At 44.0% G+C, this 21,441-nt stretch overlaps 3 protein-coding genes across 5 annotated transcripts; 2 read left to right on the forward strand and 1 right to left on the reverse strand.

Annotated features, from left to right (window-relative positions):
- Positions 1–786: 786 nt before the first annotated feature.
- On the forward strand, positions 787–6,265 carry LOC310941655 (lethal(3)malignant brain tumor-like protein 4). Its single transcript, XM_083906855.1, has 17 exons — positions 787–811; positions 921–1,006; positions 1,350–1,454; positions 1,614–1,749; positions 1,841–1,932; positions 2,021–2,163; positions 2,338–2,414; positions 2,542–2,627; positions 2,762–2,872; positions 3,040–3,154; positions 3,539–3,638; positions 3,984–4,088; positions 4,327–4,404; positions 4,734–4,807; positions 4,896–5,056; positions 5,136–5,198; positions 5,288–6,265. Exons 1-17 carry the CDS (start codon positions 790–792, stop codon positions 5,723–5,725), a joined length of 1,992 nt encoding a protein of 663 aa, XP_083762981.1. The 5' UTR covers positions 787–789; the 3' UTR covers positions 5,726–6,265.
- A 1,685-nt stretch (positions 6,266–7,950) lies between these two features.
- On the reverse strand, positions 7,951–16,965 carry LOC310941659 (beta-1,4-galactosyltransferase 3). Of its 3 annotated transcripts, XM_083906862.1 has the most exons (8): positions 13,537–13,584; positions 13,188–13,247; positions 12,073–12,932; positions 11,187–11,422; positions 10,530–10,717; positions 10,247–10,369; positions 10,030–10,134; positions 7,951–9,791 (listed from the first exon to the last, which is right to left on the reverse strand). In XM_083906862.1, the coding sequence occupies exons 3-8, from the start codon at positions 12,332–12,334 to the stop codon at positions 9,623–9,625; spliced, it is 1,083 nt and encodes a 360-aa protein (XP_083762988.1). In that variant the 5' UTR covers positions 12,335–12,932; positions 13,188–13,247; positions 13,537–13,584; the 3' UTR covers positions 7,951–9,622. The 3 variants fall into 3 exon arrangements, 2 of the variants coding, with proteins under 2 accessions (XP_083762988.1, XP_083762987.1); XM_083906861.1 differs by lacking the exons at positions 13,188–13,247; positions 13,537–13,584 and adding an exon at positions 16,620–16,965; XR_014593084.1 differs by lacking the exons at positions 13,188–13,247; positions 13,537–13,584 and adding an exon at positions 16,620–16,965 and having other exon boundaries at positions 9,779–9,791; positions 9,968–10,134.
- A 1,600-nt stretch (positions 16,966–18,565) lies between these two features.
- LOC310941658 (uncharacterized protein) lies at positions 18,566–20,973 on the forward strand. Its single transcript, XM_083906860.1, has 2 exons — positions 18,566–18,948; positions 19,423–20,973. The coding sequence occupies exons 1-2, from the start codon at positions 18,876–18,878 to the stop codon at positions 20,472–20,474; spliced, it is 1,125 nt and encodes a 374-aa protein (XP_083762986.1). The 5' UTR covers positions 18,566–18,875; the 3' UTR covers positions 20,475–20,973.
- The last annotated feature ends 468 nt before the right edge of the window (positions 20,974–21,441 follow it).

Raw genomic sequence — 21,441 nt, forward strand, 5'->3', positions numbered from 1 at the left:
GCAAATATTTTCAACCGATCCTTGTTCAGGACGATGCTGATTATTATGATGGTGAATTTTAAGTCATTCTGAGATACTTTTTGTCTTTCCTCAATTTCAAAAATTCATTAAAATTATTCCTAAAGAGTTTTGTGAATATTTTTTCTTCCAAAGTCTAAATAGTTTTTCTGATGTTTATTTTGTTTGTTTGTGTCCTCTGGCTGTGAAGTGAATTACACACAGATCTCCATTTTGGATTGGTCGGTCCTCCTCTCTCTCTCTCTCTCTCTCTCTCTCTCTCTCTCTCTCTCTCTCTCTCTCTCTCTCTCTCTCAGCGCATGCGCAGTGTCGTCTCGCATTACTTCCGGGTGCTGGAGCTGTCACCGTCTGACGCGGATCAACGCTCACGGTAAGTTAGTGAATAAAGTGCGGCTCATGTGAGCCCGGAGCTCGGCTCCTCTCAGCGGCTCCTCTGTGGAGCTCCAGCCGCTGTCAGGAGCTCTTAGTCCGGCACAGAGAGCAGAGAGAGCCGCTCTCAGATGTTTGTTGTTTCCTGGTTGAAGTTACGTCAAGAGACAAGAGAGAACACAACTTCCGGTCATACATTCACAATAACAATGAACACACACACACACACACACACACACACACACAAACACACACACACACACACACACACACACACACACACACACACACACACACACACACACACACACACACACACACACACACACACACACAGAGGGCTATACAGATGATGATGATGAATAATGTGTGTGTGTGTGTGTCCTTTGAACAGAAACAAAGATGAAGAACAAAGTCTCTCAAGGTAAAAACACTTTGAAGGTTCATTAAAGCAGCAGGACGTTACCATGGTGACGACAACACTGTGTGTGTGTGTGTGTGTGTGTGTGTGTGTGTGTGTGTGTGTGTGTCAGTCAGTGTAAAGAGACGCTCGTGGTCGTGGCATCAGTATCTGAAGGAACAGAAATGTGAAGCTGCTCCTGTGTCACTGTTCACACAGGTAACACACACACACACACACACACACACACACACACAGGTAACACACACACACACACACACACACAGATAACACACACACATACAACAGTGAGATGATTGTTTAGTTTTAAAAGTGTTAAAACAGAACAAACTCAGAGTCTGTGTAACATCTGTTTATAACAGATTTATATTCACTTTATTCTCCTTTTTTTGGTGTCATGTGGCGCCACCTACTGCCTGTAGTAACTGTTTTTGACCACATTCTTACATATGGCGCCTTTAACAATGCGTTTGTCTGTCTGTCTGCCTGTCTGTCTGTCTGTCTGTCTGTCTGTCTGTCTGTCTGTCTGTCTGTCTGTCAGTGTCAGTTGTTTCCCAGCAGAAGATCAGGTTTTAAAGTTGGTCTGAAGTTAGAGGGAATTGATCCTCTACATCAATCAATGATCTGTGTTATGACTGTGGCTGAGGTAACACACACACACACACACACACACACACACCTGTCTGTCTCTCTCACACACACACCTGTCTCACTCACACACACCTGTCTCTCTCACACACACACCTGTCTGTCTCACTCACACACACACCTGTCTCTCTCACACACACCTGTCTGTCTCTCACAGATGATTGGTAACCGTCTGCGTCTCCATATTGATGGATACTCAGAGTGCTATGACTTCTGGGTAAACGCTGACTCAGCAGATATTAGACCAGTGGGCTGGTGTCGAGACAACAACCACAAACTCCACCCACCTAAAGGTGAGCTCGTCTAGCTCCGCCCCCATCACAGGTAACCACCTGACTGCTGTGACATCACTGTGACATCATCCTCCTGTCTGTCTCTCTGCAGGCTACAGTGAGACAGCCTTTGATTGGCAGCTCTACCTTCAGTCAACAGGATCTCATGCTGCTCCGCCCACTCTGTTCACCTGTCGCACTGCTGTCAGTACACCTGTCTGTCTGTTCACCTGTCTGTCTGTTCACCTGTCTGTCTGTTCACCTGTCTCTCTGTAACCTGTCTGTCTCTCAGGAGTGTGTCTTTGATGTGGGGATGAAGTTGGAGGCGGTCGACAGGAAGAATCCAGGACTTGTGTGTGTTGCTTCAGTCACTGACGTCATTGAAGATCGATTTCTTGTTCACTTTGATAACTGGGACGACACGTATGATTACTGGTGAGGATCAGGATCAGGATTAGGATCAGGATTAGGATTAGGATCAGGATTAGGATCAGGATTAGGATCAGGATCAGGATCAGGATCAGGATCAGGATCAGGATCAGGATCAGGATCAGAATTACACCCTGACTTTTGTGTCGCATTGATCTGATGACTGATCTGATCTGTCAGGTGTTACAGTGACAGTCCATACATTCATCCTGTTGGATGGTGTGAAGAACAGGGACGACCTTTGACCTCTCCACAGGGTAAGTACAACGCACATGCACACACACACACACACACACACACACACACACACACACACACACACACACACACACACACACACACACACACACACACACACACACACACACGGTGTTTGTGTTACAGGTCATCCCAAGCCTGAGAACTTCCTGTGGGAGGAGTATCTGCAGGAAACTGGATCAACTGCTGCTCCCAGATCAGCCTTCAAACAGGTGTGTGTGTGTGTGGGGGGGGGGGGGGTGTGTGTGTGTGTCTGTGTGTGTGTGTGTGTGTGTGTGTGTGTGTGTGTGTGTGTGTTGGGAGTATACAGTGATTGACAGCTGTGTTTTTGCTCCTGTCCAATCAGAGAGCTCCTCATGGTTTCCAGGTGAACCACAGGCTGGAGGTGGTCGACAGGAGGAACCCTATGTTGATCCGTGTTGCCACGGTAACAGAAACAGAGGATTTCAGACTGAAGGTACTTCACCTGTGTGTGTGTGTGTGTGGGGGGGTGTGTGTGACCTAATGTAGTGATGACATCATCAGGGTGTGTCTGTGTGTGTGTGTGTGTGTGTGTGTGTGTGTGTGTGTGTGTGTGTGACCTAATGTAGTGATGACATCATCAGTGTGTGTGTGTGTGTGCAGGTTCACTTTGACGGCTGGTCGTCACAGTTTGACGTGTGGTGTGACAGTGACCTCTGTGACCTTCACCCTGTTGGCTGGTGTCAACGCACTGGACACTCACTGGAACCACCGCCAGGTCAGACAGACGGGTCACACACACACAGACGGGTCACACACAGACAGACGGGTCACACACACACAGACAGGTCACACACACAGACAGGTCACACACAGACAGACAGGTCACACACAGACAGACGGGTCACACACAGACAGACGGGTCACACACACAGACGGGTCACACACAGACAGACAGGTCACACACAGACAGACAGGTCACACACAGACAGACGGGTCACAGACAGACAGGTCACACACAGACAGACGGGTCACAGACAGACAGACAGGTCACACACAGACAGACGGGTCACACACAGACAGACAGGTCACACACAGACAGACAGACAGACAGTAGCTAACATTGGTTCTTCTTCTTTGTGTGTGTGTGTGTGTGAGACAGGCCCCTCCCCCATGTCCTCACCTTCTCAGGGGGTGTGTCCTACTCCAGGATGTCGAGGAGTCGGACACATCAAAGGCTCCAAATACACAGGACATCACAGGTACACACACACACACACACACACACACACACACACACACACACACACACACACACACACACACACACACACACACACACACACTCACACACACACACACACACACACACACACACACACATGTCTACATGTTGGCTCATGACTCGTCTCTGGAGACATTTTCTCTTTTTGCTGAGTCATGTTTACAAATCTTTTACAAATATGTGATTCCTCTCTCTCTCTCTCTCTCTCTCTCTCTCTCTCTCTCTCTCTCTCTCTGTCTCTCTCTGTCTCTCTCTGTCTCTCTCTCTCTGTCTCTCTCTGTCTCTCTCTCTCTCTCTCTCTCTCTCTCTCTCTCTCGCCCAGTGCCTTTGGTTGTCCATACTCGGACATTAATATGCGTAAAGAGGCGGTCCTTCCTGACCGTGTGGGAGGAGACAGAGCAGGTGCCCTTGTACCTGTAACTGTGAGGTAACCAATGACAACCGTGGACATAACAGACGTGACCTCAGTGACGTCTATGACCTCTGTGACCTCTGTGACCTCTGTGACCTCTGTGACCTCTGTGACCTCTGTGACCTCTGTGACCTCTGTGACCTCAGTGACCTCAGTGACCTCTGTGACCTCAGTGACCTCTGTGACCTCTGTGACCTCAGTGACCTCTGTGACCTCTGACCCTGTGTTTACCTGTCTGTGTGTTTATGAGCAGGGCAGGAGTCCAGGAGGAGGCGGAGCCTAACGATAACTCTGTTCTGCTTCCACTGGGTAAAAGAAGACTGACAGACAGGTAAGAGACAGAACAGCCAGACAGGTAAGAGACAGACAGAACAGAGACAGACAGGTAAGAGACATACAGACAGGTGAGAGACAGACAGAACAGAGACAGACAGGTAAGAGACATACAGACAGGTGAGAGACAGACAGGTGACAGACAGGTGACAGACAGGTAAGAGACAGACAGGTGACAGACAGGTAAGAAATAGAGGGTGAATGATGTCAACAAACACAGACAGACGGCTGAGATCATAAAGACGTGTGTGTGTGTGTGTGTGTGTGTGTGTGTGTGTGTGTCTCTGTCTGTCTGTCTGTCTGTCTCTCTTCTGGCTCCGCCCCCAGACTGTCTCACACGACCAAATTCCTGCGTGTGAAACAGGAAGAGGAGGAGCTTCACCTGACAGCTCCAGGAGCAGGTACTGGTGTTACCGTAGTAACGGCTCACTATCAGAGACCTGTCTGTCTCTCTGACCTGTCTGTCCCTCTGACCTGTCTGTCTCTCAGAGTCCAGTCTTCATGCTGCTCTTCACCAGTCTGTCTTCCTGTCAGCCATGTCAGCTCAGCCTGGTCGTGACCTGTCTCTCTGCTGGGAGCAACACCGTAAACTGCTGCCAGGGGTCGCTAGAGTCCACGCTGCTGCTGTCCAACACTGGACCGTACAACAGGTCTGTCTGACTGTCTGTCTGTATCTGACCTGTCTGTATCTGACCTGTCTGTCTCTCTGACCTGTCTGTCTCTCTGCAGGTGTCAGATTTCGTGGAGTCACTTCCTGGTTGTGAAGCTCAGGCGTCTCTCTTCAGAGACGAGGTGAGACCAATCAGCTGCTGTAGATTTGATGACATCACAGTGAACCTGGTGTGATCTGATTGGTTCGTGGCTGTATCTCTGCCTTTTAGCAGATTGATGGGCGGGCCTTCCTCCTGCTGACACAGAGTGACATGATCAGGATCATGTCACTCAAACTCGGCCCCGCCCTCAAGATTTACAACTCCATCCTCATGTTCAAACACGCTAACGTCAAGAGCCAATCCCACGCTGACGACACCTTCCAATCCCACGCTGACGACACCGTCCAATCCCACGCTGACGACTCCGTCCAATCCCACGCTGACGACACCATCCAATCCCACGCTGACGACGCCGTCCAATCCCATGCTGACACCATCCAATCCCACGCTGACGACTCCGTCCAATCCCACGCTGAGGACACCGTCCAATCCCACGCTGACGACACCGTCCAATCCTACGCTGACGACACCGTCCAATCCCACGCTGACGACACCGTCCAATCCCACGCTGAGGACACCGTCCAATCCCACGCTGAGGAATCTTGAGTTTAGACTCCACCTCAATAGCACAAGCTCCGCCCCCTCTCTGGGAGTGAATGTGTGATGTTACAACGAAGATCTCAGGTTTCTTCAGGTTTCTTCAGGTTTTTAATCTCTACATTATATTATATTTATAGTGCTAGGTCTGGCGTAAGGAGGCGGAGTCTCCTGCTCCTCCATAGACAGTCTGGTGGAGTGGGCGGAGTCGAGCTACTGAGAGCGTGATGATGTATGAATCAGGAACAGTGTCACTGTCTCAGAGACAGGGGGCGCTGCAGGTGTCACAGATGAAGATGGGAGTGAGCAACATGGACAGGATTACAGATGATGGTATAATCCAGGGACAGCTCAGGGTGAATGGTTTGGTCCTGTGTCATCTTTGAAGATGGAGGTGAAGACCACAGAGAAGGTCCATCAACTGGATCAGAAACTGTCAATCTGAAAGGTGGGGGCGGGACTTGTGTTTGTATTTTTATAGTTTCTACATAAATCTATATATTATATGATATGATATATTTGTAAGCCTCTGTGATGATGACACAGTGAGGGGCGGGGCAGATGTTTCCATGGTAACAGCTCAAGTGCTGATGTTTGATCAATACAAATTCTGAGGATTGATCAATTAAAAGAACTTTAAACTGTAGACAACTGTTTTTTTAAATATAAAACTTTATTTAAAGAAAGCAATAGGATACAAACAGAGTCATTAAAACACACAAACACTTTTTATTAAGATTTAAGATCCTGGTAAATTAAAAATATTTTCTTTATTTATTTAGTTACTTTCTTTCTCCCAACTTTCCTCACAACTTCTCCTTCACTTGCTGTTTGTTTATGTTCAAGAAGCCATCAACATGGCCGCCACGTCCCAGAATGCACCGCGGTGCCCGAGCCCCACGTGGTTTTGATGGAGTATTCAGGCCCCGCCCCTCGCGGCACTGATTGGTTGACGTCAATGACGTCCGTTACAAACGCGTCCGCCTCCGCTGACGTTCGTGTTCGTCAGTGAGTGACGGCAGCGTCACTTCTGTGGCTCGTGATGATAAAGATATATTTATAACATCATTAAAGTCTTTGTTCTGAACATTTTCACTCTTCTGTTCAACCGGAACACAAACACTCTTCCACTTCCTCTTCCTCTCCGTGTCCACGGTGTTTCCTGGATTCTCTTCCGGGTCGAACTCCTCCTCCTGGAGAAGAACCCCCCCCCCCTCCCCTCCCCGTGGAGACAGACAGACAGACAGACAGACAGCCTGTCTGTCGCTCTCAGGTACAGAGTTGTTTATTTTTAAACTTTACTGTGAACTTAATGTGTGGATTATTGAGATTAATGAGATTATTGATGATCGCTGAACTTTGAATATAATGTTTTCATGAATACAGTCGAGTTATTTTGTGTTTGCCTTGATTGTGTGTTACATTATTGGATATTGGTATTTACTGTGTGTGTTTTTTATTGACTGTGGGTATTTTAAAAAACATGTTAGATGTTAGTAACCTGAGACTGATGACTACACAAACATCTCAACAAACATCTCAACAAACACTCACACAGTCACAGTCTGTTAATGCTCAAGAGAAACCAGGAGCATTTTAAATGTAAACTGTACAGAGAAGCTAACACTGATGTTATTCCACAGCTGTTATTTCCTCTCAGTCTTTTCTTCTTCTGCAATCATCTGTTCTTCATGAAGATGGATGAATTTAGGTTAGAGCTGATTATTATTCTGTCTCTTTATCGTCCATCCTGGTTCTCCTCTTCATCACTTCATCATGCAGAGCAGAGAGTTTCTCTGAGATGATTTAATCTATCTTATGATTGAGTTCATCACTCTTTGGACTTTGAGTATGTGAAACATCAGGTTAACGCTCTCTGAGCAGCAGACGTTATCATAGATCTGTAAAGGTCCTCGACAGAATCATCATGTAGCTAATGTAGCTGCAGCTAAATGGTCCACCATGCAGGTCCATGCAGGTCCATGCAGGTCCATGCAGGTCCATGGCGGACCATGGTGTCAGGACGATCCCTGTCAAAGCAGTTCTTTGTTGTTGTTGTTAAGCAGTTATTTCTGAGTGTATTGAACGTTGACTTGGACGTGTTTTAGGAATAGTTAATAATAAACAACACTGACACATGGACTGTACAACAACATTATCTCTGCTGAGAAGAACAAACGACATCAGAAACATTGACTTTGATAGAATCTGTTTATTGATAAATGTAAGGCAGCTGTGGACTGTGATGAAGACGTTCTGTTTCTACATCAAAACTGAGACAAAACAACTAACAGTGATGTTAATGAACTTCTCTGACTGGACCTTAGTGAAGAGTCGTGATATGAAGATGCTACGCTCTCAGTGTGTGTGTGTGTGTGTGTGTGTGTTACTGTTGTTAACCAGTGACTGACCAGGTGTCATTCACCTCATCGTACTGTAGACCAGATAAAAAATAGACTCTGTAGAAATCATGAAGCGTGATACAGATCATCATCATCATCATCATCATCATCATCATCATCAACAGTCCAGTCACATGATGATGATATAAAATATTGTGATATATTTGGATAATATAAGGATATATTGTGGTGACAGTAGAACATCAATAGTAATCACATCATCAACACGTGGTTTTACAGAGACGTGAATTCACTTCCCACTGATGTTGAGTTCAATAAGACACAGAAAAAGCAGACGTTCAAAGACAAAGATCCACATGTTCAGCTTTAGTTCAGCTTCAGCTCCAAACTTCAAACTCAAACATCTTTATTGACTTTGAGACAAAACAAAAGTCTAACCGTCAGAACTAAACGACGATGAACTGCATATGAATCAGAGTTTTAAGGCATCACGAGGTTTAACTGCTGCAGCGTTAGAGAAACTCACAGAGTCCAATGTCTTTTTCTGCAGTTTCCTTTGGAAGAATTCTGTACAAAGAGCAGCTTTATATCTTCTTTTTCAGCACAGTCACTTACAGTTAGATCAGCTTTAGATCAGCTTTAGATCAGGTTTAGATCAGGTTTAGATCAGATTTAGATCAGCTTTAGATCAGCTTTAGATCAGGTTTAGATCAGGTTTAGATCAGGTTTAGATCAGCTTTAGATCAGGTTTAGATCAGGTTTAGATCAGGTTTAGATCAGCTTTAGATCAGCTTTAGATCAGGTTTAGATCAGGTTTAGATCAGCTTTAGATCAGCTTTAGATCAGGATTAGATCAGCTTTAGATTGTGGTAAAGCTCAAACATATTCACAAAGCATCTTGAGCCCAGAGGAGAAGAAAGATTTGATGGAGGTGGAAGTTTACGAAGAAAACAAAGGTCTTTAAATTAACTTGTATTTAACGAAGCAAATGTAAAGCACAAGTTAGTGATGATGTCGTCAGTGAAGATGATGTCATCAGTGGTTCTCTGTGACCTCATCACTGACTGATAATGTGATCTTAAAGTGTTGAGGCAGAATTGTCATTAATAATTTAAACAAAAATGTCCTTCATTTAATGTGTGTCCTTTCTGCAGATGCTTTGTAGTAATGTTTTCTACCACCAGAGGGCACATGTGGGTCAAATGGATTTGGCAGAAGTCGTTTTCATAGTGCAGAGGAAGAAATGTGATCTGAGGCCACGCAACTTTTACTGCAGCAACAGAACAGCAGCACTGACTCAGGATCAGCAGCACTGACTGACTCTGAGCGTTGTCTCCTCCTCTTTTTTTTGTCTCCTCCTCTTTTTTGCCTCATCACCTGTAGGTCAGTGATCCACAGGAGAAACGCTGAGTCATGTTGACACAAACACGTCGACTGTCTGCAGAGTCTAAATAAATAAATCTTTATCCACTGAGCTGAAGAAGCTCCTGTCCACAGAGACAGGTTCTCCAGGGTTCTCCAGGGTTCTCCAGGGTTCTGGAGGTCACTGATGAGCTGCTCCTCTGTCTGCAGGACGTAGACCTTCTTCAGTGCCGATGTTGACGGTGATGTTGGTGTAGAGAGGCAGGTGTTGTCTGGATATGATCTCATACTCAGCCGTGTTCATGCCGTCCATCTTCCAGGTGTGACGGGTCTTAGTCAGCATGTTAAACCTGTGAAGGGAAAGAGTTTAGGGTTCTTCATGGTTTCTATGAACACATGAACACTTATGAGAGTTTACCATTTAGGGTTCTTCATGTTTTCTATGAACACATGAACACTTATGAGAGTTTACCGTTTAGGGTTCTTCATGTTTTCTATGAACACATGAACACTTATGAGAGTTTACCATTTAGGGTTCTTCATGTTTTCTATGAACACATGAACACATGAACACTTATGAGAGTTTACCGTTTAGGGTTCACATCATTTCCTTTGTCCAGCTTGTGTTTGATCATCTTATAACGGCCGACCTTCAGTGATGGACGAGTGATGTACATCCCTGCCAGAGTCACTCTGAGAAGAAGAAGAAGAAGAAGAAGAAGAAGAAGAAGAAGAAGAAGAAGAAGAAGAAGAGTGAGCTCACAGAGTCTCTATCATCAGACAGATCAGAGGAAACTCTCCTCACCTCTGGCCGATATCATCGTCCTCTCCTCCCCAGCCCCAGTAGTTGTTAGGAAAACCGTTCATTTTCAGGTAGTGAAGTGGAGTCAGAGCTGAAACTCCTCCAAAATACATCTTGTATGGAAGCCTGTGTGGAAATAGCATGAAAAACTGTTCAGCAGATTGTATTTGTATGTGTCTATGAGGAGAACCTTGTTCTATGAAGAGAACCTTGTTCTACGAAGGGAACCTTGTTCTATGAGGAGAACCTTGTTCTATGAGGAGAACCTTGTTTTACTTGTACCTACTTGTATCCAAACTTGTCCATAGCGACAGCTGCATGTTTAGGGTTGGCGTCACAGACGTAGATGTTTCTATCGTCCTCAGGAATCAGATCCACGTCATGAAAGAACAAACAATCCCAGTCTTCTTCTCTCATGGCCTCACGGAACCCTACGTTCATCAGTTTAGCTCTGTTGAAGGTGGAGTTACCGGCCTGTAACAAGGAAAACTCATGTTTAGGGAGAACCTGGGTCACTCATTCACTCATTCACTCATTCACTCACATTCACACACTTTCACTCACATTCACAAACATTCACTCCCACATTCACACTCTCACATTCACTCCCATTCACACTCTCACATTCACTCACATTCACACTCACACATTCACACAGAGCATGTATGTGCAGCACATTTCCTATCACTCATCACCCGTTCACACGCTGTCATCACAGCCATCAGACACAACATGGGGTTGAGTGCCTTGCCCATGGACACATCGGCATCAGCAGGAATCAAACCCACACCCCTCCAGTTGAAAGACTTTATACAGATGACTCTCTATGATAAACCAGTGACTTCCTGATTTGGGCCCTGACTCTAACAATAGGCCACTGACTAACATGTTGGCTAACATCATTAGCATTAGCACAGTCTATGTGAAATGAGGCGTTCTTCACCTGGTGGATGATGTAGACGCCGTAGCTGAGCTGCTGTCTCTGCAGGAAAGGGTGAAGGTAATAGAGCAGGAACTTGAGGTGATGTTCTCTGTGTCTGTGAGGGATGATGATGGCTGTCCGGTGTCTGGCCTCACAGTCAGGAGGTCTGTAACGCCCTCCTCGTACCACCAGGGGATTCTTCCTCTCCACCTCTGCTAGACTGAGTCCTGATGGAAAGCCCACATGGATTGGTCCACCTGAGTGAACACAGATCACTGTCATCACCTGGAGAACGTTCACTCTTTTGGCCAAAGAGACTAAGATGTTAAAACACGGTTTAAGATCCAGTTTGTGATCAGTGTTAATGTTGCTATGACAACACGTTTAAAGGTGTCATGAGACAAAGAGTGAATTCCAATTCCTGCTTAATCCTCAATCTCATAAATACTCTCTCTCTAGTTCAAATTCTGTCCTGATTCTCAGAAAAATGAAGTTTAAGTTTATTATGGATTACTGACGTCATTGTTGCCTAACATTTATTTTTATTTGACCATCTTTTGTCAATAGTCGGCCGGTGTGGTTTACTTTTCAATAAGTCGTGGTGTGTGGTAACTGTCAGCTGAATATTTGTATGAGTATCATCTTATAACTAACTGACAACCTAATAACTTGACTGACAAACGGATCAGAATAAATAATCCTGACGTAAATGTCTTCTTCTTCTTCTTCTTCTTTTTTGGAGTTGACAGACTGGACGCAGCTTTGGCGTTATTCTGCCCCCTACAGTCTGAAGACGTATCTGCATTTAAGGGGTGTCCCATTTCTAAGTGACAAAATAAGGTTGAGCTGAGGAACGTTGAGGTTAAGATAGTAATTGGAAGTCGAGATCAAAGTTCAGACTTGTCACCTGTCAGAGGAGATGTTTTAGGACAGTAGGGCATATCATCTCCAGGACTGTGAGCTTTGAGGAGGTGAGACAGGTTAGCGTACACATCTCCTCCAGCACTGTGGTTACGTCCTGATGTACTCGTCACGTCTGGCTTACGGAAAATGCGTATGAAGTAGTTGACTCTCTTCTGATAACCTTCACGGGACAGCAGAGCCATGACCACCAGCTGGATGCCCAGGAACATGAAGAAATAACGCCATCTGGACTGGATAGTAACCATGGTGATGACCGTCACTAACTCAACTAACTCCAGTCAATAATGGAAGTCTCAGTGATGATTGTCAGGTGATGATGAAGCTGCTGATGTGACTACATTACACAGGAGAAGCCACATCAGAGTAAGATTCTGAATATTCTGAATAAGAGTTATAAAAATAAAGACACATGCAGGCACTGTTGGTAAGCTACAATGGAAGAGTGCAAATAGAAAAGTATTAGAATTATAAAATTGAAAGTGGCAAATATTTCCAAAGTTAACTGTTGGTCCAATTCATCATTGGCTCGGTGTAATAAAGCCAGTCCATGATGTTCTTCACCACTGAGTTCCATCAAGGACCATCATGAGGTTCATTCTCCTGAAGGTGAATCACTGTCTCCTCTTGTCTGCTGATCTCTCTTCTCCTTCATCTTCTCTTCTGAGAAACTTCAGCAACAACATCTGCATGAAGGAGCTCTGGAGGGAGTGGGGGGGGGGGGTGGACCAATCACAGTCAGCTGTGTGGGTGTGTTTATTATGAGGGGGAGGAGCTTTGATCGTCTATTGTTCCATAACAATGTCGTCCACACTCTCAGAGCTGAAGGACAGGAACAGACCAACTCTGAAAGACAAAGAGTGAAACTGTCATTTTTCACTTACAAACAAACAAACAACAAACAAACAACATGAAGGCAACATGTTTGGAACCATGAAGACTCAACAGCAGAGTCAGGATTCTCAGGCCTGACTTTGCTAAACCTCGTCCACAGAACAATCTTTTTCATTTCTGTAAACACAGCATTGTTCCAGGTCAAGGCCGTTTATCAATACTCATACTTGTGTGTACTTGTGTGTACTTGTGTGTACTTGTACGTACTCCTGTACTGTTCCACTTCTCAAGTACACGAGCAGAAGTCTTCTCAGGAATCATGTGTCACTATGAGGGAAAACCCTGACCTATGATTTCCCAGCAGCAGCACAGGCTTTCACTCTTTCACCCTCTCACTCTTTCACTCTCTCACTCTTTCATTCTTTCACTCTTTCACTCTTTCACTCTCACTCTTTCACTCTCTCACTCTTTCATTCTTTCACTATTTCACTCTTTCACTCTTTCACTCTCTCACTCTTTCATTCTTTCACCCTTTCACTCTTTCACTCTCTCACTCTTTCACTATTTCACCCTTTCACTCTTTCACTCTCACTCTTTCACTCTCTCACTCTTTCACCTGTGAGCTGTGACTTGTTTTGTTGTCCAGAGTCAGGACGGTGAAGGTGACACAGCTATATCTCAGCCTCTTTGTTAGGTTCTAAAGTGTCAGAGTGAAGACGTGCTGCAGCTCCTCTCAGCTCCTCTCAGTTCCTCTCGGCTCCTCTCGGTTCCTCTCGGTTCCTCTCGGTTCCTCTCAGCTCCTCTCAGTTCCTCTCAGTTCCTCTCAGTTCCTCTCAGTTCCTCTCGGCTCCTCTCGGCTCCTCTCGGCTCCTCTCGGCTCCTCTCGGTTCCTCTCGGTTCCTCTCAGCTCCTCTCAGTTCCTCTCAGTTCCTCTCAGTTCCTCTCAGCTCCTCTCAGTTCCTCTCGGTTCCTCTCAGCTCCTCTCAGTTCCTCTCAGTTCCTCTCGGTTCCTCTCAGCTCCTCTCAGTTCCTCTCAGCTCCTCTCAGTTCCTCTCAGCTCCTCTCAGTTCCTCTCGGCTCCTCTCGGTTCCTCTCGGTTCCTCTCGGTTCCTCTCAGCTCCTCTCAGTTCCTCTCAGTTCCTCTCAGTTCCTCTCAGTTCCTCTCGGCTCCTCTCGGCTCCTCTCGGCTCCTCTCGGCTCCTCTCGGTTCCTCTCGGTTCCTCTCAGCTCCTCTCAGTTCCTCTCAGTTCCTCTCAGTTCCTCTCAGCTCCTCTCAGTTCCTCTCGGTTCCTCTCAGCTCCTCTCAGTTCCTCTCAGTTCCTCTCGGTTCCTCTCAGCTCCTCTCAGTTCCTCTCAGCTCCTCTCAGTTCCTCTCAGCTCCTCTCAGCTCCTCAGGTCCTTTTTCTACCTTCTATTTTACGTTCATCTGAATTTGGACATTTGTGAATCGATGCAGAATCACCAAGCGTCTGAGAGTAGATGTTTTTCCATTCTACCTCTGGAAAGATGCTGTGACACTGACTGCAAATCTGTCTTTCATCATCCCATGTTTTTGTACAGGATGCAAATAGTACCGTCACATGTGCTGGATAAGAAATACACTAAACACTTGATTCTGTGTATCTAAGCAGGATTCTTCTGTCAACACTAACACACATGACAAAGCAGTGAAGTCACATGAGCTCACCTGAGGATACAGGTATAACATGCTGTGATTCATTATTCATGACACTTTCTTCTATGTTTTAGTTTAATCCTTTTGTTGCTCCTGCAGTTTCCATTGTGTCAGTCTCTGTTTTCACTGATCCACTCGAGCTTAGCGATGACAACCATAGAGACAGAAGGTCTCCTGTGGCTGTGAAACCATAACACATGTTTTTAAACATATATTAATGTGGTGATGGTGTTACTTTAAGATCTAATACTTATTTTCTCAGGTGTAATTTGGTATAAAAGTTTGAACTAAAACTAAAACTGATAGAGCAGCTTTTGTGTGATGACTTTGTTCTCATGTCATTTCAGTGTAAAACATATGTAGCTGTGGCAGCTGTGGCCTAGTGGTTAGGGCTTCGAGTTGCGACAGCAAGGTAGCCGGTTCGATCCCCGACCAGTCCGCGGCTGAAGTGCCCCTGAGCAAGGCACCTAACCCCCTCACTGCTCCCCGAGCGCCGCTGAATGCAGGCAGCTCACTGCTCCGGGTTAGTTTGTACTTCACCTCACTGTGTGTGTTCACTTAATCTAATCTTAATGTAAACAAAGACGTGTTACAAGGCCTGGCCTTGTATTGTCCTTCTACAAATAACACACCCATTATATACTTTATTACAGTGTTGACTTTATTTCCTTAGTTCATTCAGTCTCTGTTTGTGATTGTATTGTATACATAATAATGTCAATATAACATTTTGTTCACATCCTGTTTGCAAATATGCTCAACGTCCTCTTTTCCTAATCCCTGAACCAGTCATGAGTCATTCTGAGGGTTTAGTTTATGTCTCTACCTCCATCTTGTCCTTTCTCTGTCCCCCATTTTCCTCTTTCACCCCAACCTGTCCAGGCAGATGCTGCACATCTTTGAGTCTGCTTCTGTCACAGATTTATTCTTCTGTTAAAAAGGAGTTGTTTCTCTCCACTGATGCCTCGAGTGTTTCTCTGTGTGATGTAGTCTATGTACAGAGGCTTGAGATGATGATTGTTTACCTTCTGTTTCTGTGTGGATATGTTTGCAGCTGTGAAAGCATTCAGACCTGTACTTTAACACACTCCATAACTTCTAAGAAGTTCTACAGTAGCTCATATAACCACAGTTTCTACTCAGGAGAGAAACATCTATCTGACACATGTGAAAAGTATCGTCCATCGTCAGAAATATACTCAAACCTTGTGGAATAGTTACTACAGTATTACTACAGTTTCCTCCAGTTTCTACAGTATTACTACAGTTACTGCAGTTTCCTTCAGTTACTACAGTATTACTACAGTTTCCTTCAGTTACTAAAGTATTACTACAGTTTCCTTCAGTTACTACATTATTACTACAGTTTCCTTCAGTTACTAAAGTATTACTACAGTTTCCTTCAGTTACTACAGTATTACTACAGTTTCCTTCAGTTACTCCAGTATTACTCCAGTATTAGTACAGGTAGTTTCCCTGGTGTGTTAACGGTGTTATCTGTCGCCATCGTTACTTCGGTTTATTAATAACCTCACAGCTGTTGTTCTAACACCCCCCACACACACACACACACAGTTAACTTTCAAAGGTAAACAAACTAAATACACGTTGTTAAAGTACAAACTGATGAGTCAATAAGAACAGCTGTTGTTAGCTAACGCTAATTAACGTGATTAACTAAAGAGAACAATGTGTGTCCTCACTTTGTTTCTTCATGTAAGAAAAGAAGATGAAGAAGAAAAACACGGGACTTTAAAGAGAAACTTCTGCTTTATTTTCCTCTCTAAAGTAATTAGTCACAAACAAACAGACTTTAAAAGGTCCAAAACTAAACCGACACGGATAAACTCTACATACAAGTCTAGCTAAGCCGAGCTGAGCTAACATGAGCTAACATGAGCTAACATGAGCTAACCGCTGCGGAGGAATAACGTTGGTTAGCTGTCTAGCTAGCGATGACCCGCACACACACACGGTGCCGTTTTGTGACGAGTATTAGCAACATAATAGAGTTTTAATCTTACCGTAAATGCTGTTTTTATTCCTCAGCTGGACAAGAGTTTGTTAACAGTCGATATTTCCTCCAAAAACCGTGTTCTTCTCTCATGTGAAGAGTCTGTTTCTAAGTTGATGCTGATGTGTTCGACTGCTGCTGCTGCTGTTCGGCTAATGCTGTTGTTAGGCTAATGCTGTTGTTAGGCTAATGCTGTTGTTAGGCTAATGCTGCTAATGCTGCTAATGCTGCTGTTAGGCTACTGTTGTTAGGCTGCTACTACTACTGCTGCTGTTGTTCTTATGCTGCTGCTGCTGCTGCTGCTACTAACCCTACTATTGCTGCTGCTGTTCTTATGCTGTTGTTAGACTGTTGTACTCTCACTGTGTTCTACACTGTCCCAGCAGCACAGTCACTTCCCCTCAATCCCTCACACACCTACACATAACCTCCACCAAACCTCCACCAAACCTCTGAGCTACATGACTGCTGTAAGACTATATTTAGTTCAGAGATGTAAGTTGGTACTTACCAGACCTCTAACATCAGCTGATAGAGCAATGAGTGGTTATTCCAAAATGAGAACTTTCAGGAGCAAAGTGAAGTTAAGTGTCTTGCTCAAGGGCACATCGGCATGTAGACTATGTCAGCGGACATAAGGCAGCCCAAGTCGTAGAAGATGGATGGATGTAAACTGTCGTCATCAGTATTCCCCAGTGGTTTTCCCAGAGTATTCTCTCCGTGTACATTAAAGAGATTCAGAGAGAGATGAAGTTTCAGGTCGTAGAACGTCGTCTCTGCGTGCACACAAACATGGTTTTTCACCTAAACCTGTTTCTGGGACGACCTTTAATCACTCGTGTTTACCCACAGACCACATTATGTTACTGTAATGACCTACAAACCATTGTCATTGTCACCATGGTGATGTAGCTGAAGAAATACAAAGACAAACACTTCCCTGTGTTCTAAGTTCTAAGTATGTGGAACGACCTGTTCAGCAGAAAACAGGAGGATGTTAGCGTCGCTAACGTTTACCGACGTTTACTGGTGTTTTCTTTGCAGATTCAGCTGCTTTTTCTTCAGCAACACAACAAATATGATCCTTCATTGTCAAACCCTTACAAAATATGTCATATTTAACTTCTCTCCCTCTCACAACAACTTCCACATCTGTCACATGCTTCAGTTCCTTCTTTTCAGTGGAACCTTGAAGCCAACGCCTTTGTCCACAGTTTGTCCTCATCAGGCTCCTGTAGAAACTGACTTTGGAGTAACGGCCTGTGACTATATTATATTATTATAAAGGGATTATTCTAAGGCTACAAAATAATACAGTGATTATACAAAACTGGTGTCACAGGAAACAGGAAATTAGATTTGTGCTCATATAGCCCCAGAAATACTACAAACTGTCCCCCTAGGTTCCTGGTCTCAAACCTCTTCACAATAAATGGATCTCCGATGCGAGAACATCTCATTAACAGTGTTCCTCAGCGTTTGTACTGGACAATGTGGGCCAGTCAGGGCCTGTCGTAATTGAATCAGAAAAGTATATTATTAGTGATATATTATTATCACTAATATGATAATAATGATTTATAATAAAACTATAAATAGCATTATGAGTTTGAACACAATAACAAGTCATATACAGTAATATCAATAACCACAGACATCAAATAAACACACACATATTTATTATAATAATAACAAAACACCATGCAGGCTGACGTGGCTTTTATTTGCATAGAAATCACTTTAGTTTATGAAAATATGATGAAATCATGAAGAGGTCAAAGAAATGTGGTGAGAAATGTGGTGAATGACACTTTACAGGTAAAGGGATTGTTGTTTAAACCCTGTTTAGTAGAAATACACACTCGCGCAGGATTGTCCCTGGTGACTTGCCATACGAGCTGGTGAAGGGACCCTACCGGAAGTGAGTCTGAGCGGCACTTCCTTGTTTACACTTGAGAATGCTAGTCCTGCGCTATCAACAAATCGTCGTCCACGGTTACCACGGTAACCGCGGTATCCATGGTTCATTCTTCCCACTCGACTCCAGAACCGCCGCTTATGTTTCTGCGCGTCTGTTGTCTACGAACATCGGCTAACACTGTTAGCATCAGTGCGTTTGCTCCGCGTTAGCTGAAGTTAGCGGCGCTGTTAGCTAACGCCGGTGTGCAGCTTCACAACGGCCGCAGAACAGGAACTCCCGGTTAATCGTTGGTCGTTAACGAGGCTCAGCGCTAACGACGCGTCACGTAAACAGTAAACGGTAAAGATGATGAAACAGGACAGAGTGTGTTCAGAGAGGCGGACTGAAGACAGACGCCCTCTAGCGGACTGTTCGGCAGGTAAGAGCCAAACACACACGATACACCGAGAGCTCGTGATGGTCAGATAAAGCTGAAGCGGAAGTTACCTTTCAGACCTTTAATGTTCACAACAATGTTCATGTGCACACAAACCCCCCTGCTGGCCAAAGACTGTAAAACAGCCAGATAGATTATAGATTATATTATGTGAGCAATTTGTAATCCACTCAAGATTGTAGACAATACACATTTTTATCAATAAATAATTTAGTCAACATTTGAATAACTCATAATGACGACATAACTCACAATCACTTGTTTTTTCAGAAGTTTATTTTTGTGTACATGTGTGTGTGTGTGTTTATATATATATATATATATATATATATATATATATATATATAAAAAAGTATTTTGGCATTTAAAAATTGTTGTGTGAAAATGAGTTTGTGTTGATGTGTTCACGTTGACAGCCCTGGCATACTGAAGTTAAATGTTGTTTGTTTCCTGTAGATGTCCAGCATCTGTTGGTGATCAAAGAAGAAGTTCTTACTGAGCTGATCTCCAGCCCTGATCAGGAGGACCCAGAGAAGACTGGCGTCAAAGAGGAGGAGGAGGAAGAGATCTGGACCAATCAGGAGGGAGAGCATCTTCTGGAGGATACTGATGGTAAGAAGTTCTTACTCAACATTATCTATGTGAAGACTGAGGATGATGAAGAGGACCCTCGTCAGAGTCAGAGTGTGGAGAGCAAACAGATGGTTTCTCCAGACATTAAAACAGAAGCTGATGGAAATGACTCGTCTCAGACTGAAGACAGTGGTGATGATTGTAAGGAGAGTGAAGCTCCTGATAAACACCAGCTACAGGAGGTCTGTGCAGGAGAGAAACCATATACCTGTGATTTCTGTGGGAAAAGCTTTACAAAGAAGAGTGACGTGAAGAGACACACAATGGTCCACACAGGAGAGAAGCCATTCAGCTGTGATGTTTGTGGGGAGAGATTTACTCAGAAGGCCGTGGTTAAAAGACACATGATGGTCCACACAGAAGAGAAGCCGTGTAGCTGTGATGTTTGTGGGAAAAGATTTGCCAAGAAGAGTGATGTGAAGAGGCACAAAATGATCCACACAGGAGAGAAGCCATTCTGCTGTGATGTGTGTGGGGAAAGATTTACACAGAAGTCTATTCTTACCAGACACATGATGGTCCATTCAGAAGAGAAGCCGTGTAGCTGTGACGTCTGCGGCAAAAGGTTTACGTACAAGTGTAACTTTATCAAACACCTGAGAGTCCACAGTGGTGAGAAACCATGTTCTTGTGATGTTTGTGGGGAAAGATTCACCCTGAGGAGTTCTCTAAAGGCTCATATGAAAGTTCACCGAGGAGAGAAACCACAGGACTGTAATATCTGTGGGAAGAAGTTCACCAAGAAAAGTAATCTGAAGAGACACATGATGGTTCATTCAGGAGAGAAACCGTTCACCTGTGAAGTTTGTCAAAAAACATTCACAAGAAGATGGCACCTGAAAATGCACATGAGAGCTCATACTGGAGAGAAGTAATGTGGTGATCAACACGTGATGTGTATATACTTATATACTAATGATATACTATATTTATATATTTTCACAGAGAAATCACAGTTAACTCATCTGTTAACTGACTCATCGTTATTAAGGGGGGGGGGTGTGAGGAGCAGTGTGTATGTGTTCATGTTTTAATAATTCAGTTAATGTTCATGTTAGGATGAAGAGCGGTGGAATGCATTATCACAGCTAAATATCACCAGATTATAATGTTGCCTCTCCTTTAAGCTCAACGCTCTCTGAAGCCTGCATTAGTCACACTAGCTCTCATGTGCTGGGGTTTCTGACATGATCATGAATCCATATTGTGATATTTGACACAGACGTGCACTCATGAGTAAATACATGGTGGTGATGTAAGATAAGTATTTAAGCTCATTAATGAAGACGAGTTTAACCTTTTACACTCACTTTCATTAATCATTATCACAATCATGACCTTTTTCAGTTTGAGTGCAGCCAACGATGTGTGTGTGTGTGTCTGACATGAACTTAACATTGTGTGTACTTGTATGTGTCAAAGTCTGTTGTGTGTAAATGTACCACAGTAAAACAAGAAATGGTAACAAATACATTTAATGATAATGATAATAAATAACTGCAATTGGTCATAAAGATTTTGTGATTTTTTCTGCTGTGTTCACAGTGTTTCTGTGTAGTACTATAGTACTTATTATAATATGCACTTGAGGATGAATAATGTACATATATATATATATATTTTATAGAGTGCAGAGACAGAGTGTGATGTCATGACACTGATCAGGAGGAAGTGAATGAGATTATTGAAGATAAATGAAAGCGTCTGTTTTTATTCATGTGTTTGTGATTAACACTGTTAAATAAAGTCCATTTTAAAAAGTCAAAACATGAACTAAAGTATTTTAGTCACAGTATTTTCCTCTGGTCGTTGTGTTTTCACACAGTGTTTAAAGAGTAAATC

This window comes from Microchirus variegatus (genome assembly GCF_963457635.1).
Source record: "Microchirus variegatus genome assembly, chromosome: 20".
Lineage (NCBI taxonomy): Eukaryota > Metazoa > Chordata > Actinopteri > Pleuronectiformes > Soleidae > Microchirus > Microchirus variegatus.